Source organism: Procambarus clarkii, chromosome 66 (assembly GCF_040958095.1).
Source record: "Procambarus clarkii isolate CNS0578487 chromosome 66, FALCON_Pclarkii_2.0, whole genome shotgun sequence".
In the NCBI taxonomy this organism is placed as follows: Eukaryota; Metazoa; Arthropoda; class Malacostraca; order Decapoda; family Cambaridae; genus Procambarus; species Procambarus clarkii.
Window position 1 is genome coordinate 27766684 of NC_091215.1, and position 26306 is coordinate 27792989.

The 26306-nt window shown below is 39.1% G+C and overlaps 1 protein-coding gene across 1 annotated transcript; it reads right to left on the bottom strand.

Moving 5' to 3' along the window:
* Nucleotides 1-6610: 6610 nt before the first annotated feature.
* tsr (Cofilin/actin-depolymerizing factor homolog tsr) lies at nucleotides 6611-18789 on the bottom strand. Its single transcript, XM_045760267.2, has 5 exons — nucleotides 18632-18789; nucleotides 10776-10895; nucleotides 10025-10147; nucleotides 8142-8270; nucleotides 6611-7519 (listed from the first exon to the last, which is right to left on the bottom strand). Exons 1-5 carry the CDS (start codon nucleotides 18632-18634, stop codon nucleotides 7451-7453), a joined length of 444 nt encoding a protein of 147 aa, XP_045616223.1. The 5' UTR covers nucleotides 18635-18789; the 3' UTR covers nucleotides 6611-7450.
* Nucleotides 18790-26306: the final 7517 nt, after the last annotated feature.

Sequence of the window (26306 nt, forward strand, 5' to 3'; positions counted from 1 at the left end):
GTGCTTGTGGAATTGGATAGAAGCAATTATATATGCATGCAGTTATTTTAATATTTAGATTCTTAAAATTTAGATTTTTAAAATTTTGTATTTCTTCCCTGTTGTGGATATTTGTATTTTAAAACCCAATAATGTTTCATTGTTTGTACTGTTATAGTCTAAAAAGCTCATTTAGTACTGTATTTCCATTTAAGATTTTAAAATGCTCTTCCTTTATACAAATGCAGTGTCTTCCTGGCTTGGTGCCTTTTGATAATTCTTGAAGATTAGAGTAAAGTATGTACTCGCACAATGCTAACTACAACATGTTAAGTCTTTCCTTTTCCCACAATGCCTCCTGACCCTTAGTTCTTCTGTCAGCCTCCCTCTTTCCCACTACTGCCCCTTGACTCTCCTAATACAGTATAACTTCCCCCTCCCCATTTCATACCACTATCCCTTCCTACTACTTCTCTCGGTAAGGGAGGGGGGCATAGTATGAGGTAGAAATCTTCTAGATTTGTAAAAAAAATTCTTTTCTAGGAAACCCACCTAGGTTTCTGGAAAAACCACTTAGCTTTCTTAGAAAAAAGTTTTATAGGAAAATCTCTTCTAAATTTCTAGAAGTGTTTTTCTAGAATTTCCTGGAAGTCTAGGACAAATCTAGAAAAAACTAGAAATTGTTATATAAATTTAGGAAAAATTCTAGAAACGATGTATTTTTTCGGGTCCTTTAATACGGTTCATCCAGTGGTTGTCGAGATCCAGCTTTGGCTGTTTCTTGTTCACAGTAAATTTAAGTCGGTTGAGTTTTGTCGAATTCCCAGCCATATTGATGTCTCTTTAAATGAGTGCGGATGCTGCCGCCAGGGAAGCTGCCCGCTCTTGTCCCATCTCCAAGATATTCCTTATTCCGACTTTTACCCGGTTATCCATTCCTCCATCCTTACCCGTTGGCAGGCTTGTTGGTCGTCTGTTACTGGTAACAAACTACGTTCTCTTGAAGGTTGTGTCCTCGTGGCCGTCCTCCTACCACCGTAACCAGCGATGGGAAACGGCTCTGGCGAGTTTGTGTATTGGCCATACTCGCTTAAATCATGGTCACTTAATGGAGTGCCGCCCTGCTCCTTATTGTCCTAATTGCATTATCCCTCTTACGGTCGTACATTTCCTTGTTGAATGTCCTGACTTCCAGGACGAGCATGTCTTGTTTTCCGACTGTCACCCGATAGAATTCTTGGCGACTTGAATACTTTTGATATCGTTCCCCTTATGCGTTTTTCTTCTCGTATTGGCATCCTTGGTGATATTTAGTGCCCTCTGATTATCCCGCACTTCGATGGTGCTACATAGCCTTCCCGGTTTGGTGCCTTCTATTGATACTTACGGTCGTCCATATCCTTGTTGACTGTCCTGACTCCTGGGACGAGCGTGTGTCTTGTTTTCCAACTGTCCCTCGCGGTCGCTTGTGTCTCGATAGTATTTGTGACTGATACTTTAGATAATGATGTTCTTTTGATAATTACTTTTGATAATGTTTGCCTTAGGCGTTTCTGTTCTAGTATTGGCGCCCATGGTGATATTTAGTGCCTTCTGAATATCCCGCACATTTGATGGTGCTACATAACCTTGCCGGTTTGGTGCCGCCTTTTTGATAATTGCAAGTTTCTTCTAGGAATCTAGGCAATATAGCAAGGTTTTTCAAGAAATCCAGAAAATGTTTCTTCTAGAAATCTGAAATGTTTTTCTAGAAAATGCTTTTAGAAATCTAGAAAATGCATTTCTAGAAATTTCTAATTATATTCTGGAAAAGTTCTAGAAAATGCTTTTCTAGAAATCTAAACATTTTTCTTGAAAATGCTTTAATGAAACCTAGAAAAGACTTCTCTAGAAACGAGCTCCTATAAACTAGACAACTTTTCTATATTTCTAGAAAACTTTTCTAGATTTCTAGAAAACTCTTCTAGATTTCTAGAAAACTCTTCTAGATTTCTAGAAAACTCTTCTAGATTTCTAGAAAACTCTTCTAGATTTCTAGAAAACTCTTCTAGATTTCTAGAACTCTCTTCTAGATTTCTAGAACTCTCTTCTAGATTTCTAGAACTCTCTTCTAGATTTCTAGAACTCTCTTCTAGATTTCTAGAACTCTCTTCTAGATTTCTAGAACTCTTCTAGATTTCTAGAACTCTCTTCTAGATTTCTAGAACTCTCTTCTAGATTTCTAGAACTCTCTTCTAGATTTCTAGAACTCTCTTCTAGATTTCTAGAACTCTCTTCTAGATTTCTAGAACTCTCTTCTAGATTTCTAGAACTCTCTTCTAGATTTCTAGAACTCTCTTCTAGATTTCTAGAACTCTCTTCTAGATTTCTAGAACTCTCTTCTAGATTTCTAGAACTCTTCTAGATTTCTAGAACTCTCTTCTAGATTTCTAGAAAAGCGGTTTCTAGAAAAGCGTTTTCTAGATTTCTAGAAAAGCGTTTTCTAGATTTCTAGAAAAGCGTTTTCTAGATTTCTAGAAAAGCGTTTTCTAGATTTCTAGAAAAGCGTTTTCTAGATTTCTAGAACAGCGTTTTCTAGATTTCTAGAAAAGCGTTTTCTAGATTTCTAGAAAAGCGTTTTCTAGATTTCTAGAAAAGCGTTTTCTAGATTTCTAGAAAAGCGTTTTCTAGATTTCTAGAAAAGCGTTTTCTAGAAAAGCGTTTCTAGATTTCTAGAAAAGCGGTTTCTAGAAAAGCGTTTTCTAGATTTCTAGAAAAGCTTTCTCTAGATTTCTAGAAAAGCGTTTTCTAGATTTCTAGAAAAGCGTTTTCTAGATTTCTAGAAAAGCGTTTTCTAGATTTCTAGAAAAGCGTTTTCTAGATTTCTAGAAAAGCGTTTTCTAGATTTCTAGAAAAGCGTTTTCTAGATTTCTAGAAAAGCGTTTTCTAGATTTCTAGAAAAGCGTTTTCTAGATTTCTAGAAAAGCGTTTTCTAGATTTCTAGAAAAGCGTTTTCTAGATTTCTAGAAAAGCGTTTTCTAGATTTCTAGAAAAGCGTTTTCTAGATTTCTAGAAAAGCGTTTTCTAGATTTCTAGAAAAGCGTTTTCTAGATTTCTAGAAAAGCGTTTTCTAGATTTCTAGAAAAGCGTTTTCTAGATTTCTAGAAAAGCGTTTTCTAGAAAAGCGTTTTCTAGAAAAGCGTTTTCTAGATTTCTAGAAAAGCGTTTTCTAGATTTCTAGAAAAGCGTTTTCTAGATTTCTAGAAAAGCGATTTCTAGAAAAGCGTTTTCTAGTTTTCTAGAAAAGCGTTTTCTAGATTTCTAGAAAAGCGTTTTCTAGATTTCTAGAAAAGCGTTTTCTAGAAAAGCTTTTTCTAGATTTCTAGAAAAGCGTTTTCTAGATTTCTAGAAAAGCGTTTTCTAGATTTCTAGAAAAGCGTTTTCTAGATTTCTAGAAAAGCGTTTTCTAGATTTCTAGAAAAGCGTTTTCTAGATTTCTAGAAAAGCGTTTTCTAGAAAAGTGTTTTCTAGATTTCTAGAAAAGCGTTTTCTAGAAGTGTTTTCTAGATTTCTAGAAAAGCGTTTTCTAGAAAAGCGTTTTCTAGATTTCTAGAAAAGCGTTTTCTAGATTTCTAGAAAAGCGTTTTCTAGATTTCTAGAAAAGCGTTTTCTAGATTTCTAGAAAGCGTTTTCTAGATTTCTAGAAAAGCGTTTTCTAGATTTCTAGAAAAGCGTTTTCTAGAAAAGCTTTTTCTAGATTTCTAGAAAAAGCGATTTCTAGAAAAGCGTTTTCTAGATTTCTAGAAAAGCGTTTTCTAGATTTCTAGAAAAGCGTTTTCTAGATTTCTAGAAAAGCGTTTTCTAGATTTCTAGAAAAGCGTTTTCTAGATTTCTAGAAAAGCGTTTTCTAGATTTCTAGAAAAGCTTTTTCTAGATTTCTAGAAAAGCGTTTTCTAGATTTCTAGAAAAGCGTTTTCTAGATTTCTAGAAAAGCGTTTTCTAGATTTCTAGAAAAGCGTTTTCTAGATTTCTAGAAAAGCTTTTTCTAGATTTCTAGAAAAGCGTTTTCTAGATTTCTAGAAAAGCGTTTTCTAGATTTCTAGAAAAGCGTTTTCTAGTTTTCTAGAAAAGCGTTTTCTAGATTTCTAGAAAAGCGTTTTCTAGATTTCTAGAAAAGCGTTTTCTAGATTTCTAGAAAAGCGTTTTCTAGATTTCTAGAAAAGCGTTTTCTAGATTTCTAGAAAAGCGTTTTCTAGATTTCTAGAAAAGCGTTTTCTAGATTTCTAGAAAAGCGTTTTCTAGATTTCTAGAAAAGCGTTTTCTAGATTTCTAGAAAAGCGTTTTCTAGAAAAGCGTTTTCTAGATTTCTAGAAAAGCGTTTTCTAGAAAAGCGTTTTCTAGATTTCTAGAAAAGCGTTTTCTAGAAAAGCGTTTTCTAGATTTCTAGAAAAGCGTTTTCTAGAAAAGCGTTTTCTAGATTTCTAGAAAAGCGTTTTCTAGAAAAGCGTTTTCTAGATTTCTAGAAAAGCGTTTTCTAGAAAAGCGTTTTCTAGATTTCTAGAAAAGCGTTTTCTAGATTTCTAGAAAAGCGTTTTCTAGATTTCTAGAAAAGCGTTTTCTAGATTTCTAGAAAAGCGTTTTCTAGATTTCTAGAAAAGCGTTTTCTAGATTTCTAGAAAAGCGTTTTCTAGAAAAGCGTTTTCTAGATTTCTAGAAAAGCGTTTTCTAGATTTCTAGAAAAGCGTTTTCTAGATTTCTAGAAAAGCGTTTTCTAGATTTCTAGAAAAGCGTTTTCTAGATTTCTAGAAAAGCGTTTTCTAGATTTCTAGAAAAGCGTTTTCTAGATTTCTAGAAAAGCGTTTTCTAGAAAAGCGTTTTCTAGAAAAGCGTTTTCTAGATTTCTAGAAAAGCGTTTTCTAGATTTCTAGAAAAGCGTTTTCTAGATTTCTAGAAAAGCGTTTTCTAGATTTCTAGAAAAGCGTTTTCTAGATTTCTAGAAAAGCGTTTTCTAGATTTCTAGAAAAGCGTTTTCTAGATTTCTAGAAAAGCGTTTTCTAGATTTCTAGAAAAGCGTTTTCTAGATTTCTAGAAAAGCGTTTTCTAGAAAAGCGTTTTCTAGAAAAGGAAAAGGCTCTAGAAGCTTTTTCTAGATTTCTAGAAGAGCTTTTTCTAGAGTTCTAGAAAAGTTTAACGTGTGTAAAAAAAATGTGTAAGTTGTAGAAGAGTTTTAGATTTGTTTTCTAGAAGAGCAAAAAACTTAAGAGTTTTTTCCAGAAATCTTAAGTTTTCTTTTAGATTTCTAATGGTTCTGAATTTTGATTCGGAACAATTTAATTCATTTAAACCATTCAACATTATCTATAACGCAAGTCTAAATGATCAGTTTATGATCAACTTAAATGGGTATTTAGCAAGGAATTGCGTGTATCAGGTGGTAATTATCAAAAGGCACTAAGCTTGGAAGGCTATGTAGCACCAAGCACGTAATTATCCAAAGGCACCTAACCGAGAAGGTTGAATGTAGCACCAAATAAGCGGAATAATCAGAGGGCGCTAAATATCACCAAAGATGCCAATACGGGAACAAACGCACAAGGCGAAAGATATCCGATTCACCATGAACTATCAAGGGACAAGTGACCGCGAGGGACGGTCTGAAAACAAAGACAGGCTCGTCCTTGAAGTCGGAACATTCAACAAGGATATGCACGACGGTAAGAGTAGCACCATCAAACAGGAGTGATAGTCATTGGGTGCTAAATATTACTAAGAATGTTAATACGAGAACAAAATGTACAAGGCATAGGATAGCCGAATCACCAGGAAGTCTAACGTGTTGGGTGGCAAACTATTCAAAATTCAGAACACCTTGTGAACAGATTAGTCCTGGCGACATTTAGTTAATACTGTAAAGTATTAAGCATAGCTGCTTTAGAACAATGACAAATGCCCGAAGGGAGACTGGCACAATGAAAGGAATCTGGCCAGGAGACTGATTAGGTCCAAAAGGGGCAGCGACTAAATAATGTCCTTGCAAGTCAGGTAACATTGCCGACATTGGTATTTAGTGTGTGATGGGGAGAGGAAGAAAAAAAGGTGTACAAGAGTAACTGTGCATGACCAAGCCAGTATCCTTAATGGATGCTTCCTGGAAGGAAGCAATTTGTTATTAAGCTGAACTTAAACTAACTTTGGCATAAGTTGGCACAGAAGAATTGTGCCATTACAAAGTAGGTAATCTTCCAATAAATCTAAAGGAAAACCAATGCCCAAATTACTTTCCTGTGTAACACCAAAATTATAGTTAATTGGAATGCAATTTTTAGCACATTAGAATTTTCTAAATTCTAAGTGACATCACAATTGCCCAAAATACAAACTGCATTTAATGTAGGTGTACTTGTCTGGTCTAAATTATGTTATAGGACCTCAACTGTGTACCGACTAGCATTACATAATTTTCAAGAACAGTTCAAGTACCAGTAGTATACAGACTTAAATAGCAAGATTGTGTATTGCTCTATAATGCATAATTTAAATATAAGCCTGTAACCAGGTACACTACATTGTCAACTTTCAAAACTGCAAGCACCAAGGAAGTTTGAGCAATATTCCTTGTGTAAACCTAAAGGTTATAAAAAAATTACCAGGCATTAAAAAGAAATTTATTAGACAAGTTGACATCCTACAATTAAATCATACAAAACCTTTTAAGTAATAAACTGTTTTCTATAATTGCAACACCTGATGCAACAGAAGATTTTGAGCAGTTTCAATTACAAAAAAGTAATTTGAGCCAATGCCTATCAATACGATTCAGTTATATAAAGCTTAGTATACTTAAATGAAAGTCGGAAGTAGCAGATTGACATTTTCACATGTAATGACATAACATACAAATGGAAGAGCTTCATGTAATACTAAACTTGCCTTGGCCAACACGTGGCAGCGGGTGACACTGGTAATGTTAAAGGGCAACTAATCAGAGGCATTGGGCCAATAATTTGATTGGTTTCAAGGAAATCCAGTAACTTATGAACACCCACAATGCTACTTGTGCTGTCTGAAAACTAAAGACATTAGCTCCTGCATTTGACAGATTGCACTAGATCTTTCATTCATGCGACATGTCAAACAAGCCAATGCCTCTTCATTAGGGTAACAAGAGAGTGGCTGGTCACTAAGCCAGAGCTTTAACCAGTGCACAACTGCTGCCACCCACCTACACACCAACCAATTAAATTGTAATCAAAATAATAATAATATAATCACAAGTATATAAAACAATGAATCCCCTGATGCTGCATGGGTAGTGTAGTAACAGTTGCGGCCCGGGCATGACTAGGGCAGCATTGACCGCAGTGCGGGTGGTGCTGATTGGCCCCTCACAGTGCAGTGGGGTTGGCCAGAACCAAATCCAGTGTTACACTGGGGTGTTGAGTGACAATACATAGGACAAGGGCTGCTTAGTGAGGGGCCTCCCATCGCAAGCTTAGGAACGATCTGTAGAGCGACATTTTTCCAACACACATTCATACGATGCTTCAGCCATGTCTGTAGCCTGAAAAATCGTTAAATTATATTATGTTTTGTCGATGCAATCTTTGGCAATAAAGAGGCAAATTATGTAAAGTGCTACAAGACCTAAATAATACAGAGGAACCTCTGAACACTATGACCCCCCCCCCCACCACCTCTTCCAATAACAATTAGACAGTAATGCCATTCAGCACTGAAGTGGCTAAAAACTTATCCAGCCAAAATGTTTTCAGGAAAACCCAAACATATGGTTCGGTGAGCTAATGTAAGTGCCATGTTTAAATATACCCAAACCGCTTCTATAACAAAAAAAAAAAAGTATATTCAGCCTTGTTAAACTTCATGTTCAGAGCAACTTACCCTGCCACTTATGCAAGTTTTAATAGCACCTCTCAGCCACCACTAATGACTGGCAATCTACAATCTTTTCATACCCACACACTTTGGGCAGTAGAGAAATTGAAATTGCAATTCTAGAGTTTTACAGACTGCTTTTCTCGACAATTACCTTACTCGGCATTCTTCCAGAGCAGTTAAGTGAATTTTCTAGAGTACAGTATTTATAACCACAATCCAGTCTTGTCCCTTGGCTTACATCCCTCCCCCCCACTCCCCTATCACACGAATCTTCATACAAATCTTACCTGGATATATTTGCCTACACCTTCCAAAGCATGTTTGAGGGCATCAAAGCTGGAAGAGTAAAGCATTTTCTTCTTTATCTTGGCAGTATCTGGGCACCAAGACATCAAGAACAGCTTCTGCTTCTTTGTCTGGAGAAAGTACAAGGATCAAAGTTACTTAAAATGTATAATACACCCTTGGAAAATCAAAAGCTTCATAACTTTAAAAATATGAAGAATTTACCCATGAGAGTATAAATATTTTGGCAAGATATTTCAGACTGCAGCATTGCCTCAAGCACACAAAGATATTAAAAACACTAAAGCTCTCAATCTTTTAATACTATAAATTAAAGCATTAGGGATAAATCTAACGAGACATCTATAGTTGCCACTGAATTGTTAAACCCTTTCACTAATGTGTTCCAACTTAAACATGGAATATGGTAACTACCATTTAACATTGCTGCAATATGAAGCTACTGTACATTATAAAAATTAAACTGCAGAATTAAACTTTAGTAATTACAAAATCATTTTAACATTAATACTTTCGTGCGCAGGCACACCGCAGAATTTAACGTCATGCTCCCGGCTGTGCGGGCGAGCATGCGGTGGCACTGAAATGTGTAAACGCGTTTTAGTTTTCTCACCTTAATTCTCGTGCTACGTCGTTCGTTTTGGTATCGTGTTCGCAATAGAATTCCCTCCAGGTGTATATGCACATGTCCAAAAGCCCAGCCTGACTTCCCACAGCAAAGCCTAAAGTCGGCAAAAGTTACCCGGGAGCGCACAAAAGCGGTAAAATGTGTATAATCTTCAGTTTTCTCACCTTAATTCTTGTACTACGTCGTTAGTTTCGGTATCTTTGTGTTCGCAATTTAATTCCCTGCAATTTTTGTCTTGCATCTTTCATTTTGGTATCAAATTGTTCAATATAAAGGCACAAATTTTAAAACTAGTCCTACAATAGAGCAACTAGAATTAACAAATCTTAAATTTGGATGCTCCTCAAAATTATATCTTTCTAGTGTTCCGACAAATCTCCGTGTAACACCTTTCACTTTGATAGCAAATGGGTCGCAATCAAAAGGTGCACATTTTAAAACTAGTACCATAATAACAATAGAATTAAAAAAATTAAATTTTGCCCAAAAACACATTTACAATCTTTCAAGTGTTCTGACATGCTTCATGTTTAATCTCATTTTGATATCAAATTGTGCGCAATTTAAAGGCACTCATTTTGAAACTATTCCAGAGTCTATCGGATAAAAAGAGAATTTTATTCAAATATATTATCGGACGCAAATGGTCACGAGATAGGACACGGCAGAAATATTGTCAACACATTATGCGTCACGAGATTGGGTAAATATTTTAACTTTCCCGACACCTGGCCTTAAGAGCTTTGACTTTGTACAATGCATAGTAAGACTAGTGGCTCTATGCCATAACTTAGAAAAATATGGATGTCACTATACAGCATATACCATATTAAGTCAAAACAGTTATCAGTCCAATACCAAGGCCAAAATTTAAATGCTGCAGCAAGTAAATTCCATTATACCTTTCACAAAACAAAACTTATTTACAGTATGCCCTAGGAGTAGGTCAGCCGGTTGGCCGAGCAAACAGCACACTGGTCTTGTGATCCTGTGGTCCCGGGTTCGATCCCGGGCACCGGGGAGAAACAATGGGCAGAGTTTTTTTCACCCTATGCCCCTGTTACCTAGCAGTAAAATAGGTACCTGGGTGTTAGTCAGCTGTTACGGGCTGCTTCCTGGGGATGGAGGCCTGGCCGAGGACCGGGCCGCGGGGACACTAAAGCCCCGAAATAATCGAGATAACCATTCAAGACAACCTTAAGGAGATCAGGCTAAATTTACACAGTTTCAACTCACATCTGATGTTCCTTGGCATGCATGCTCGTACTCAAAGTCGTAGAGACCATAACGACACTGATCAGGTCCCACATTGCTCAGGTGCTGTAGGTAATCATCATATGCAGCATCTCTCTCACCATACTGAAAGTATATTTTTCTACATTACAATTTAACCTAAATAACTTGGCAGCCAAGAACAAATGAAACTATGCCTTATTAGGCCAAGTTGTTTGTGTAGTTTATGCAATTATGATTGAAGGTGGGTGGATATTACATTGTGTAGGAAGAGGGCAGAGGGTGGTTGGGCTTCATGTACTGGTTGAATGGGCGGTAGGACGAATTTGCATTAGACAATCATTGTTGAATAGGGAAAGATGATTAAGAAGCAATTCAGAAGGGGACAGGGGGGGGGGGGGGATGATTTACAAATATTAATGCAAAACTTATCACATGGCATGTGTTCAGTCAACCTAAGCTAATCTATACTAAAATTTACCAACTACAAAATCACAATCCCTATGGCCCAAGTAGAACATGGGAATAATTTCTTTAATACCTAATAAAAAGGTTCCATTAATTATTCCATTAATCCAGTATCAGTGATTGGCATACCAATTTGTTTCATTACCACTAATGAATTTTAAAGCATTACACAGTACTTTTAGACATACAAAAGTATCACAAGTATTATCCATACTCTAGTACATTACTATTAATAAGCAAGGCTCAAAGTGTATAACCAACTACAAACCCAAGCTATTATACCAACCGTTTCGATGCAGATTTCCTTATCATCCTTAATGTGGAAAATTATGTACCTATACTTCTTGCTCTTTTTGATATCTGTATATGCTTTGTGGATTTCATCCGATACTTTCACTCCAGATGCCTGTAGAAGAAAATTTATTAATAGTATTTCATATTACCATCAAGAACAAACCAAATGATTATCCAATTTTATAGACAAGATTAGTCAATATAAAGGGGAACTTGGCAACTACCATACAAGTTTGGCTTAAAAATCAATGGCAACACCCAACTAGCAACCATATCAGTCCAAAATGCTACCCTTCCCTTTTATTTGAAAACCTTACAACAGTGCCTGGCTTTCTACCCCATGAAGCAACCATGTAAAGAGCAGGTTTCTTACTGAGAAAAATATTAGTTTTCTTTACCTTCACCTACAGGGATTAGGAAGGGGGAGTGCAAAAAAACAATCAAAAACCTATCTGTACAAATATGTTGTATTACAATCTAATGAAATTTTGCCTACTGTAGCCTTGCTTAAAATATGGAAATGCACCATCATTGATGGTCAAGAAAACTATCACCCTTCTATACTTTTTCGTTTTGGTATCTGTTCGCAATCAAATTCCCTGCAGATGTATATGTATACAATGTCCAATAGCCTGGCGAGACTCCCCACAGCAAAGCCTAAAGTCGGAAAAGTTACCGTGAGCACACAAACTCGGTAAAATGTGTATACTCTTGTTTTCTCACCTTAATTCTCGTGCTACGTCATTCGTTTTGGTATTTGTTCGCAATTAAATTCCCAGCAGATGTATATGCATATAATGTCCAAAAGCCTGGCGAGACTCCCTGCAGCAAAGCCTAAAGTTACCCGTGAACGAGCACCAATTTGAACACCACAACCTAATGTGTATACTCGTTCAGTTTGATAACATCAATTTTCCTGTTACATTGCTCGTTTTGGTATCAAATTGTTCGCAAAATAAAGGCGCGCATTTTAAAACTAGTCCATAATAATAGGACAATAGAATTTTAACAAATATTTTAAAATTTAGACCCAAAATCGTATTTATAATCTTTCAAGTGTTCTGATCACGTTTCGGGTTACATATTTCATTTTGGCATCAAATTGTGCGCATTTTAAAGGCACTTGGTTTAAAACTATTCCGAGGTCGATTGGATAAAAAATGTTTTATACAAATATTTTTGTAGTGGACGCAAGTCCTGTCCACTGCTAGGACTCTAGAAAAAAAAAATGGACGCGAGTCATGTCCAAAGAGAACGATAGTGTTAAAAGAACTAGTTTAAAACAAAATTATGCTTTAACTAAATCACTAACTTAAAAGTATACTTAAAACATAATAGCAACAAACTGACCAGAAAAATTAATTTATTCAGCTTTCCACTAAAGCATGCACACAAGTTAATAATGGAATGCACCAAGAAGTGATGTGGTGGAGCGAGTATACACAATGTCAAATGTAGATATACGAGTTCTAGAAGCTTTGGTACTTATAAACCATTAGATTGAGTTAAGAGGCAGAACCAAAGAGCTGCAACTCAAACACTGCAAGCACAACTAGACAATTACACAATGACAAGTTTTGTTCATGGCAAGGTCTCATTAAACGTGTACTGTATTTAAAATAAAAGTTCAGCTTATGCTTATTGACTACACATGAAACTAGCCGCTTGCCATTTGCCCATTCCGAGAAGCTTAAATTCTACAGCATGCAATGTTCTGGGTTATCTGGTAAGGGAGTTTTATAGCAACTGCTATAAACTCAAAGCCTATTTAACACCATTTATCAATACAAATTACTGAAAATTGGTAAACTATCCCCCCCCCCACCCCACCCAAAAAACCTGTCTGTACACATTTGTGACAGCTGCACTACAAGACCACGACAGAGCTATTCTGAGGTAACTGCATCTAGCAACATTATAGCACCACTTATGAATCTACATAACCATTTTTTTATTAGCAAGAGGCAAATAAACCTTTACCCAATAGCTAGCCAGCCAACTGCAGAAGGTTGCTACACACCACTGCAAATACAAGAATCTAAACATTTATCACTTGCGAATAATGAGTGCAAGAATGATCTTTAAAGGCCCATACATATACAGTATAACTAAAATGTGCATTTGCTATGCACCAGGCAGTACAGAATTTTAAAATGCACCATTGCAGGAAGGAGGCAATTCTCTTAATCCAACATCCATATATGCTTCTGTGGCATCATGCCAGTCATTTTACCATCTATTTCAATATTTGGAGGATAAAGTGTCACAAATCACTCATTAATTGCATTAAGCGCTTTAGCAATATTTATTTAACCAAGTGATTTTTGTAGTGAATGAGTGATAGCACAACATTAATGGATGCAGTGACAAGCATAACTTAATCTTATTAAATACAATGTATAAGGATGTTAATAAAAGTTGCTAAAATGCAGCATTATACCACTTGCTCCAACCCTGCTAGGCTAGATTTTAGGGTACGACTGTAAAGAGCCGTGAGCAAGCATTTCTAAATTTGCTAAAGTTGCAGAATACTTTTCCACCTACTAGCAACAGTATTTTAAATTACTCTAGCAATTAAGATATTCAATAAATTAGAAAAGAACCACTTCACCGTTTATAGTCACTAAATAGAACACTTTAGCAAGCAGGACAATTCTTGGTGCCAATGTACAAATGCCTACCAAATTACACTCACTGTCCAGCTGAAGCAGTCTGGACTTTTAGCTTCACACTTGCCCATATACCGAGTCATTCACTATTTTAGCACTAGTTTTAGAGCTCGACATTACCGGAAGTGTTATTGACAAGTTTAATTTAGCTTTTTAATTTGACTGCAAGTAATAATTTACTGCAAAACCAGAAGTGTTCACAACCAAAACATCCTAGATTTGAGTTCTTTGGCAGACATTTGGTAATGCTCCCTTTCACCCAATGCCATTATTTGCCTAGTAGTAAATAAACTGTAGAGTTCAGGAACTGTGGGTTGCATCCTATGATAAATCACGAGTTTGCCTATAGAAACCATTTCAGCCACAAAGGGAGACAAAAAGCTAACACAGCCCATCCTAAGGGTTCCCCAACAAAAAACTTTAATTTAACATTTCCTAACCTAGTGGAGGACCCAAAACGACACGGGACAATGACTCTGGAGCCACTTATATTTCCTAGTACTGTACAACAATTTTTGGACTTTAGTAACACACGCAAGTAAGAAGCTACATACTTTGCAGGACAGGTCGAATTATAATCCTTGTATGGCAAGATTTAAAATGTTGAGCCCACATCCTTAAGTAGTTTAAGATGCAGGTACTGTACTTAAAGGAAAATTTACAAAACTAATTTAGTGTTTTAAGAGATTAAAATTAATAAACTTTAGTTGATTCCCCCCCCCCCCCACCAGATTCCCAACATAACATATCTGCCTGCCCCAAGTTGTCCCTCTCCAGGCCACGTGCTCTCTAATCTTGTGTTAAGAGTAGTGTCAACATTAGTGAAATGGTACAACTTTTACCATAAAACACATTTTTGCCAACACTAGCAGCTATCATCCTGGAAGTATCAAGATGAAAGTTGCACCATCACCAGAACCAAACTGTTTACTAATCTTCTGTTAACATGTTAATTTTTCAACCAACTGTGCTAATTCAGAAGTTGGAAATTTGTATCGGTACTTTAGGCAAAGTAGAGCTGATCACAATTGGCCAATGAACACACAAGGCAAGTAAAACCATTTAGTTAAAAACCAGCAGGCCAAGGTCCTTCAACCTGTGCAGCCTCACAGGCAAGACAAGAGCTTCCGATTCTTCAGCAGCTGTCAATCAAAACTGACCTTGCCAAGCTCATGTACTGTACTGCAAATTTAATGTTGAGTCGAGTTGGTTACACAAAGGTTCACGAATTAGCGAGTTTCAGATAACGTATAGTACTGTATGCAGCATCAAAACTAGGCAAGTTTAACTTTTAAATTACAATACAGTACTGTACTTTAGTATTTGTAAATTATAGCACGTGGAAATTCAAATTGCAGTGGTACACAAAGTGAATATGTTCACTAAACCAACCCATCCTCCGAATTGACAGTATGATTTAATACTAAGTGCAATAAGTACACTTTCGTACTGTCATAACCAGTGCATAATTGTACTTATGGGGCTGTTACATTTACCCAACTCCCTCCCCCTATTTAATTCTCCTCGTTTTCTGTTAACACTCAGACTTTTAGGATGCAGTTTTCAATTTCAATTAGCAATACACAAGTTTTAAATCAGGAATTTCTTTTTCAGGTTTATTAAACAATATAGATTTTATACAAAATTTTAAAATATCCCGAGTTACTTTACAATTTATTGATATATTTTAGTTTTGTTTTATTAGTTTTATAAAACTAATATCAATATAACTAGGTTAAGTAGTAATTGTAATTAAGAAGCAATAAAATTATCATCCAAAACTAAGACGGTTAGGTGAGGGTGTGGTTTTCTATTCAGTTTTTGAGGTAAACTCAAATATTCACAATACTGTATATCTGACAGTACGATTTAATACTAAGTGAAAATAAGTACAATTTCTAACTGCTATGAATAGTACATAATTGCACTTATTTGTCTCCTTACATTTACCACCCCATTTTTGGAGGACGGGCTGCACTAAACACTGGTCTGGCTTATCCGGGAGGGGGGGGGGGGGTCCCCATACAGGATACCATAACCCAGATAAGTCCTTATACAGGACTTCACCGATGATAAAACCAAAAACCCACCACTGCCCACAGTAGTGTAACTTTGGTAATTATGTTCCAAACCATGATGAAATCTGATCCAAGTAGTAATTTGGTTAACCCATGTGCTGCGATTCCATAACGGTCGCCCAAGTTAAATACCCGTGAATGCCAATTTTAACGTTCAAAATTTCCCCATAGATATGAAGTTCCCCATGGCAGTGGTAAAACACTGACCTGACCTAACTTAATGTTAAAAACTTGGGATTTGATTTAATAGGTTATCAAGATTTGTTCAATATTCTTTGGGCATTCACCGATTTTAACTTTGGTGACCATTGTGGAAACGCAACACTGGTTAACCTACCTGACAATCTGGTCAGATTCTAACAAGGGTTTGACCAATTACACCACTTTGACCATGCTAGAAAGTACTGAAACTAATGTTCAAGCAAAAAGTGAAAATTGTAAGGCTAGCAACACTAACAAGGTTACATAAATTGATACAACCTGTCCTACAAAGGAAGTCTTTACTTGTGTGACGAGGCCAAAAATTGTCATGCTAAAATATTAAAGCAGCTCACGAAAGTTATGTACTGTCCTATTTTCTGTTTTGGATCCTATGGTTGGATAGGAGCAAACCTTAAATTTATTTTTCTCTGTGGGAAATGTTAGGCGTTCGAGCCAATATACAACCTTGACAAGACAATTCACAAGGAAACTGGTTATTGAAGCTATTCTTGATATGCATAAATATGCATGCACAAGCATTGTGTTATGTTTTTATTTAAGTCTTAAGTAGACTCTTGGCATAAACAGTCAAGAACAATATAGTTAAAGTATTAAGCTGAATTTGTGCTAGTTAAGCAAACTATGAAGCTTGGCAACCGATTACATTATCATAAACTAGATCATTTAATGGTCTCCATAAGTAGACTAAATAAACCCTATGACTTACCTATGACTAACTCCACAATTGTCCTTTAAGGAAGTTTCAGAACTTCTGCCCCAAGGTCAAACTGGCTTAAGCAATCTCTAGGCATGTATATTGCAAACCTAATGGGACTATTTTACACAAGTTAAGTGTTATTGAAGCATAACTGGAATATCAAGATTCTGAAAACTGAAGTGAAGCTACCTATTTTTTAGTAATTTTTATATTGAAAGTCTCGTCCATCATGCCCGACAAGCTTACTATCAAGAGCTGCACACTGTACATATCCAACTTCAATGTGAAACCACCAGTGTTATTACCCTCCACTTAAGTGCCTACATTAGTTTATGGGCTTTCATTTCACATTTACAAGGTAACTAGTATAATGTGTCACAGCATTAAGCTTGCCATCACAGCCAAGATGGTCTGGATTTGACACCTATATTTACCCATGGAGGGAGGGGGGGGGGGGGGACTTCACCAGGTAGGAACAAAATATTTGACACGTGCAAACTAAGCTGCATCACAAGGAACAATGTCAAACAAGACTACAAATAGTTACACATTGAGCCTAGGAAGCCAATTTTCCAATCTCTAGCAGTCTTCATGACTGCCATTAAACTACCGAAGCGCACAAAATGTGCAGGTGATAATTTTTATAACCTTGCAATTTCAACATCCACTTCGATTAAGTTGCGTTTCAACTTCCAGCCCAACCACTTGGGCTGGACGGTAGAGCGATGGTCTCGCTTCATACAGGTCGGCGTTCAATCCCCGACCGTCCAAGTGGTTGGGCACCAGTCCTTCCTCCCTGTACCATCCCAAACCCTTCCCAGCGCTAGTCGTAATGGCTTGGATCTTACCTTGATAATTCCCTCCCTCCAGTTGCCCCAAGTCTTACAATAACCACATTAAAGATTTTTAATGCATATTACAATGAATACCAGCTTCACAGCTACTTTGAGCCTAGTACCAAGAAACTGTTTGTGGAGGAAACTAATTTTAACCGAAAAAAAACTAAAAACTACCGTTTTCTGTAACAACAAAAGGCATTGCCAGTGCTACAAATCCCGTACCAATGGAGATCTGATTAAACTTACCGAATACTTCATACTAGACCAGGTCGCCCAACCCAGTTTAACAGTTTAGAAAGAACCAAACCTGTCCCACAATCAAATTGCTGCACTACATTTAACATTGTCAAGATTAGACATTTAAAAAGTACCAATGGCAAATAAGATTAAAGCTCTTTAAACACTTTAAAAAAATTTAAACAAACTTGCCACACCTAATTTGGGATGGCAGAAGACACTACAAAACTATCCAAAAAGATCTTTAGTACAGTTGTCTAATCACAGTACACAAATGCCAAGCCCTCAACCTGCACATCTCTGCCCCCTCCCCCCCCCCCTTGTAGTCCCAGAGTGGGGAGGGGGTGCCCAGCCCCCCCCCCCCAGTCACCCCTACACCCCCCTGGCCTGTACTGACAATGGAAAATGATAAAACATCCTTGGCCGAGTCCACCGGATGTCTGGTCTAACCTCACCTGGTGTTACCAAACTCCGCCTCGCCTTTTAAAAAGTATCGCCCCACACAACTTAAGTCAGGAACAAGTGATAACCCGATATAACCGTACGGCACACCTGGATAGTTAGCATTAAGCACCAAAAACCACAATTTTTTTTTAGATGGGGGAGAAAAGGGGGGGGGTGTTCGAAATGAAACCTATTACTTGACCCAACTACACGTCTTGGCCCCGGTCAAGGGCTGCCAGGGACCACCGTCACAGTGCTGGTCTGGGGCCAGGACGCCGCCGCCAGTCCTCTAGGACAAAAGAAAATTTGGAAGCGGCCTAAGAGGGTCCTTGTGTCCCTCTAGCCCGGAGGCCCCTCGTGTGTGAGAAGTGTCAGGGGCCCCGACCCCTGGGGACCCCTGGGGGACCCTGGGGCCCTCACCCAACACCAACACCACGCCCCAAGCCTTAACCTACGGTACTTTACCAAATATTACACGCCTTCTCCCCCCCTCGACCACCACCACCACCACACCGGTAGTCTCCAAGAGTGCCAGGGGCGGGCGCCGGCATCTTGTCCCCGCCGCGGCTCCACAACCTGGGTTCCTAAGGGCCCAGTGTGGCCCCGTGGGCGGCGGGCGGGCCACGGTGGGCGGGTGTGGGCGGGTGTGGGCCAGGACTCACCATTGTGCTACAGGCTACACTGAGATAGACACAGCTCACAGCGGACTACACACTCGGGCCGCCCTCACGCTCTTCAACTTGAAAGGGGCGTAGTGTTAGCTGTGACGTCACGTATCCCTCCGCCGCCCGCCCAGGCCCTCTGGTACGGGCTCGCTCATTGGTCCACCTGCCGCGGCCCGCCAGCCCACTCTCCCTCTCCGCTAATCACAATCCTCCTTACATTTCATTAAATGTCATTATATGGGCATATTTTTGACAATTGATTAGTCTATTTTAAATAAACTAAGCTTACTTGATTCATTTCTTGACACATAAAATGTGAAAATGCTCCTTAAAATAGTATTCGGCTAGATAAAATAGCATAGTGGAGGAACTAGTTTTCCGGCACTCTGAGGTATATTTTGCGCCACTCGGTGACGAGCCTCGGGGAAGGGCTCAAAATGTCCTCTCTCTACTCACCTTCTTCCCTCATTTCCCCCCACCCTTTACTCTCTTTCTCTCTCCAAAAACACATCCTAACATTCCAACAAAATAGGCCATAAGAGCACATAATCGCGAAATAAAAACTTGGTGAATGCCAGGGGCGGCGAGAGGCGCACATAGGCCAATCAAGATTTGAAACAGAGGATATTGCCATATATGGTCAAGTTGAAATATCGTCTGCTCCCCGCTGTTACAATCATGTATCGATCTCTTCACTAGCATTACTTGCAGACTGGAAAGTCTTTATTGCGGGGAGGGGTTATGGTGGGGTGGGAGGGTTGGTGTGGTGGAAAGTGTCATGTGTCAGCCTTGAAGGTTGCCAGGCCTCAAACTTTGTATTGGAGATGACGGCGGCCACCATGACTCACGCCCGCTCCTATCCCCTCCCCGCTATACTAACTACCCAAATGTATATGTTTATCTCTAAGAATGTTTGGTAATATGTTTATTGTTTGTGATGTGTGTCTATGTATGTATTAACACGATGTACTGAACGGGGTGAGAATAGCTTGAGCTACCTCATCCCTTTGTGTGTATTTTACCTCAATAAACTTATTTCAATTTCAATTTCCTCCCCGTCCTTATACCTTATACCTCACGGCCTATACTACTGGTATACACATGGCTCGCGGGGGAGACACTTGCTGCTTGTAAGACATTAGAGACTACGGCTGGGATGAGCCAGAGTTAATAAAGTGACTTGGTTGCTCCCGCTGTGCCTGTCCCTTATATTATTTGATGGTGGCTTGTGTAGGAGGCGGGAGGTGCCATGTAAACCATGGCTTGATGCGAACACGTGTAGCAGAAAGTATTTAAATACTCAGATGGTATATTTCACAATTCTAAATAGAAAGCTAGAGAAGGGTGTGTGAATTTGTCGGGGGAAGAGGGACATACGTGCCTCTTAACCACGCCTCGCATTTTTTTTAAACAATATACATCCTGGTTACTTTTTTTCTCTAATATAACATAATATTATGAATGTACACTACTGACTCAAGCAATTCAGTATTCCTGAATGTAGGAGGAGGTTAGTTCATGAATAAGTTTACAGTATGACAAGAATTTAACGAAGGCAGTGGTGGCCTTGCATCCCAGATGGGCGCATGTGACAGGTGAGTGGCTGACCTGTAGTATGCTGTTGTAAGCATAACATGAATATTTTCAATTCTTCACCTTTGTGTGTGGAAATAATGAGCTACCACAGTGTGCAGCTTGGCGGCTGTTCGCCACTGGCTTTAATTCATTTATATTTCAAGGCGTGTGGACGACACGAGCATTCAACTCTAAAAGAAAATATAATTCCGTTATTCATCGTGAATTAATCACGTTCACTGTCAGCTGATTACACTAAGAAAATTACTCCTGGTTGAGAGGAAATAATGAAAATGCTGGTTATAACGTATCGACCCTGGCAGGGTAATGTCATCCAAGTGCCGCAGTGTGTCAGGGCCACCTGCGGCACGTGTGTCAGGGCCACCTGCGGCACGTGTGTCAGGGCCACCTGCGGCACGTGTGTCAGGGCCACCTGCGGCACGTGTGTCAGGGCCACCTGCGGCACGTGTGTCAGGGCCACCTGCGGCATATTTAGGCGTGTTTAGCACGAGTAAATGAGTCTAATAGAAGTAGGTTGGTCTAAGAAAGAGCAGGTGGGTCTATACAGAAGTAGGTGGGTCTAAAAAGGAGCAGGTGGGTCTAAACAAGAACAGGTGGGTCTATAAAGAAGCAGGTGGGTTAGGTGCAGATGTGTGTCATTGTACACCTCGCTCTCCACCACCTGACCTGTATAGTACAGTAAAATGCGTCTCACCTTAATTCCTGTTGAGGGTGCCATATTCCATACCCCAGTTTACACATTGCCATTCCCCATTACGTATAATAAAGGATGGCAATGTGGCAAGCGGTACTGCACTAGGATAAGGCCCACTATGCATGTGCATTAGTAATACATAAGTATATGTCCCTTAATGTGTATGTATAGACGCGGAAGTTGTCGTGATGGTAGAGGTTGTTATAGGAAGTAGCTAGCAACAGTTTTTTTTTCATGTGTACTAATGTTGGTATGTATTCCACACGCTGCAAGCCTAGCACCTCCCAGCGCCACACCCCTGATGCAGCAGCTGTCAGGCGGCCCATTAACCCCCGCTGCAAAATAGTGCTCCACACATGTTTAACTTAATTCTATGTATAGCTATATACCCTTTTACATAAGTGTGGGAATATTTTGTTTTAATGTACAAACGAGGCTTATATATATATATACAAAAATAAATGTTAACAACTAGATTAGGACGTGGAACTGTACAATTTTTTTTCTTTTTAGATGTAAGTGCCGGATGCCCAATTTCCTGTGTTTTCCTAGCACCTGGGATCTAGGAATATTGATATATCGAGTAAGTAACCTCTCACCCACGGCAAGTGACCTCTCACATTCCTGAGCTAAGTCAACTTTAGTGGCTTACTTAAATTAATGTGGCGGTGGGTCACTTTATACACCTAGAACTAAATTAAACTAAATTAATTAAGTAGGTCCAGATCCTGAGCCTACTTCTGCCGAAGGCAATGTTACGGCTTCAACTTGGAAGTGTAAAGCTTGAAGGTGAGTTGATTAGTGAACATTTAGCGAATGTTTTGATGAGTGGCACATGAGGACAAATTGAAAGACCATAACTTGCACAAAGCTTGAAGAGAGGAGAGCCAGAGAGGATATGATCGAGACGTTAAGATATTCCTGGAATTTAGAATAATTGACAACAACAGATTGTTCAGAATAAGACATGACAGAATATGGGTGGAAGTCATATAAGCAGATGAGCAATATGGATGTAAACAGCAAGGATTTCAGTGATAGAAGGGAAGTTAGTTCAGGCTTTGATTATATTTATAGTTTTGACGGTATATGATAGGCACGAGAGTCGGAATCACTTATTAGATTAGTGACATCAGAATTTCAGCAGTAAGATAAACATTTAGCTAAAATGCGGAACCCATGAGCTAAAGCTCACTCCTCGCAAGCACAACTAGGTAAACAAGCACACCTCAGCGTCACGGGACAAATAGTTGGAACGCGAGAAACTTTCGCGGGTAATAAGCTAAAACTCTAAATAAACTCTAGCTCATCAAAATTGTTTCTTGCTCAGCTAAACATGCTGGCTTCCTGAGCCCTTTGTGCACCTGTGTAACACGTCCACCACCACTCACAGGATGGTATGCGGTTCACCACTGCTCACAGGATGGGTTTGGGGTCTACCACTGCTCACAGGATGGGTATGGGGGTCCACCACCACTCACAGGATGGGTATGGGGTCCACCACCACTCACAGGATAGGTTTGGGGTCCACGACCGCTCTCAGGATGGGTATAGGGTCCACCACCTCTCACAGGATGGGTATAGGGTCCACCACAGCTCACAGGATTAGTACGAGGCGTATAATTAATAAATTCAAATAAACCACAAATGGCCAATGTTTATACCCAGTTTTCTAGTTAAGTCCAAACGTGAGTGTGTTATCTGGAGGCAGTAGTAATTAACACCAGCCTTGAGACTGCCCTTCACCTCAAACCAATCAAGCTGCAAAAACGCTCATTCGAAATTCTTTAAATTTGAATCAAATAACATGATGATTATGAGCGCGTATATAGAAGAGACAGAGCCGTAATCTAACCCTGTAATTCTGAGTCCTGACTGACGTAGGTATTCAAATAATAACTATCAGACTTCAGGAGGGATTAAGTATGAAATTTGGCAGAGGTGGGCTCACTGCTCTGGGGTTAGAATACTTGGCCACGTTCCTTAGACAATATGTACACCTCGTGATCCTAAATCACTTATTTTTTACACTTTTTTGTTTTGTTTTTACGCATCATAATGATTTAGCAGACTATGATTGGAAACCGAAACTGCGATATGTATAAGTAACATCTAGCATTTATATATAATGCGGAAGTAGGCACAGCAGGTGTGTGTGGTGAGAGGTTTTGATGGCTGGTGTGGTGGTGATGGTGCGCGGGGCCCATACATCATGACGTGTATGGGCCATACACGTGTGTGTGGTGAGAGGACAGGTGTGGTGGTGGTAGTGGACCATTATGATGGTGCCTGGGGCGGCACTTGCATGACTGACGCGTCCAGTCACTCAGCCAGCTGGCGCCCGACCTGCCACCTGTCTTACGGAGCTGGTATAGTGAGCCACACGCCACTCCCCTGCCTCTGGCCGCCTGCACCCTCTTCTCTATCCTAGTGATCCAAATATTAAGCTGAAGACTATATATAATATATGCGATACTTGGCTGAGATTTTGAGTAATATGTTCTCTCATATTGAACATTCGAGCTTCTCTTAAACATTGATTATTTCTAAATACTTGTGCCACCGCTGTTTAATATATCAACAAAATGAACGTAGCTCAGAGTGCCAGGGTTAAGTTTGCATGAGTAACCCATTCAAGGCTTCTGGTGTCACAAACACAGCCACTTGGCTGTATATTTGTAAACCCGGCTGGGGTTTACGAGCTGGGTGAGGCAGTTACACTACAAATGCCACCGGTTTGCCTGCTCCGAATTATAAACTCGTGAGTGGTATTGGCTGACTGGTTGGTCGATTGACTGGTTATTGGAGTGGCTGGGTTAAATGAACGGTCAAAGGGCTATAGCAGGATCGTTGGGCGCCTGCTTGATATAATAAACTAAATGATGGTAATGATTAACGATATTGTTGACCAGACCACACACTAGAAGGTGAAGGGACGACGACGTTTCGGCCCGTCCTGGACCATTTTCACGTCGATTGTGAGAATGGTCCGGGACGGACCGAAACGTCGTCGTCCCTTCACCTTCTAGTGTGTGGTCTGGTCAACATACTTCAGCCCCGTTATTGTGACTCATCGCCTACAGATTAACGATATTGACGTGTACATTTATTATTCCCCCCTCCCCCCCACTATACCCATTATAGTTTGGAGCTAATGATCTGCTGCTGGATGAATTTCTTTTTCGTATTTTGGTAATGTTGTCATAGAACACAATCAAGTTTGTCAGGGAAGCCTCTTCTTTAAATTCTTGTCTGCTCCTCTATTTTGCAAAGTTACTTTTCACAGAATACTTGGTATACAATCTCATGCCGCCTTTCTGCCCTTTTTTTATTTATTTGACTTTTATTTGATTTGTTTGACTTATTTATTTATTATTTGATCTATTTGACTTATTTGATTTATTTATTTTTTATTTATTTATTTATTTTTATTTATTTTATTATTTATTTCATAATTCTAGATTTCCTCTCTTGTGTTTTATTAAAAATGTAAAAAATGTATTAAAAATGTCTGAGCTTTAGTTTCTCGGATGTTTTGCCATCTCATCTAGCATGACGATCATGTCATCCTGTGGTTCTTTTAGCCACTTTTTATCTCGAATCCGTATTCACATTTATTTTTTTTTATAAACGCCATTTTTGAAATCTCACGGTTAGTTTCTCCCACTCTTTTTCTGTGAGAATTCCTCCGTGTCTTCTCAACCTGATCATGCTGGGTTTTTCCTTATATGGCTATACAAGTTTTTGGTTGGTCCTTAGCTCCATTAGCAATGTTGTTTACAAATTGTATGTCAGTGTCCTTTCTGATTCGCTTGTGGTGGTTGTGTGTTTTGTGGTTGTATGGTGTGTGTGTGTGGTGGTGTGCGGGGACGCGGTGTTTTCACTAGGCTGGGTGTCGGTGCGTCATGGTGCTATCGATCAACTTGTCGGCGGGACGCTATCACCTCCGCCCTCGAAGACTGAGCTGGTTATCCATCTCACGATAACACAACACTCACAACCTCACAGCTAGCTACCCCTTTCATGTTCAGAGTTTCCTCCTACACTCCTACAACATATTCTGGAACAAAAGGTGGAACAATGAATGATAATAATTATAATATAACGAAGATATAGGAGGTTGACCAAACCACACACTAGAAAGTGAATGGACGACGACGTTTCGATCCGTCCTGGACCATTCAGCCACGTTATTGTGACTCCTCGTCTGCAAAGATATAGGATAACAAGAAACATTATGGAAGAGGTACAGGAAAATTACTGTACACATAATATGACAGAATCTGTAATTTTTTTAAACGATCAAAGATTTACAGCTCGGTGATAGTTTTTGAAAGATTTCCTTGTGGCTGCTTCACTAGATACCCCCGTTGTTCCTCCACCTCGATAAGTGCCCAGTTAATGTCTGCCTCAATAGGTATCTTGCTGTGCATCTATTTCAACAGAGGCCCCGTTGTGCGACTAGCTAAACAGATGTTCCTTTGGGCAAGTACATGAAGAGGAAGGAAACCCACATGGTTGGTCATTCAGACACTTGTACCCAGATGCAGCTGGGACTCGCTTAACTCGCTAGTTAAGTGAACAGATTACCAAACATATTATCATTTTTTTTAGGCCAGATTAGGCTATAGAGGCGCTAGTAAAGTTTTTAATTTGATTTATATCTGACAAAATGCTCTGGTTGAAGCCATGAGAGCCTAGTGTTGGTGAAATTCTAATATGATAGCAGACATGACGGCAAATGAGATAACGCCAAGTTGTGAGGCTATCAACAATCACCAAAAGGAGACCATCAGCTTACCCTGGGAATAAGCGATCTAAACATTGTTCATTGGTCTTATTTATGATGTTTAGGATGAATGTAGATAGCAAACTGCCACCTCCCACTTCTTTCCCTCTCGAAACAGGGCCTTAATTGAAATTGAAATAAGTTTATTGAGGCTGTTGCCAGAGGAGACTAGTTTTGCCCCCTGTCGCTACGTCAGTCTTTGCCACTATCAAATAAAGAGTGGTTCATTTCCTGAAGGTGACTGATACAAGAGCCCTTCCCACCACCCCCCGTCTAAGTTATCATACAAATCTATGACACTCCTTCATGACTAAAATACGAGGTAGCTGTGACCTTGATATTGTGATAAGTGAAGTAGGTGGCGATGCTTGAGGGTGGCGGAGGTGTCTTATTTTTGTGTTCTTACCTCTCTTGTTCAACTGTAACTACTCTTGTTCAACTGTAACTACTCTTGTCTCTTGTTCAACTGTAACTACTCTTGTTCAACTGTAGCTACTCTTGTCTCTTGTTCAACCGTAACTACTCTTGTCTCTTGTTCATCCTTAACTACTCTAGTTTCATAATAGGTTGTTGATGTTGGGAAATAGGGACAG

Bases quoted from the DNA above. Each gene is read 5' to 3' on its own strand.
- tsr (XM_045760267.2), bottom strand. The intron at 8,271-10,024 runs GTGAGTTGAAAC...TACTTTCTCCAG, and splicing joins CATGCCAAGGAACATCAGAT to ACAAAGAAGCAGAAGCTGTT. The intron at 7,520-8,141 runs GTAAGATTTGTA...ACGATTTTTCAG, and splicing joins GTGTAGGCAAATATATCCAG to GCTACAGACATGGCTGAAGC.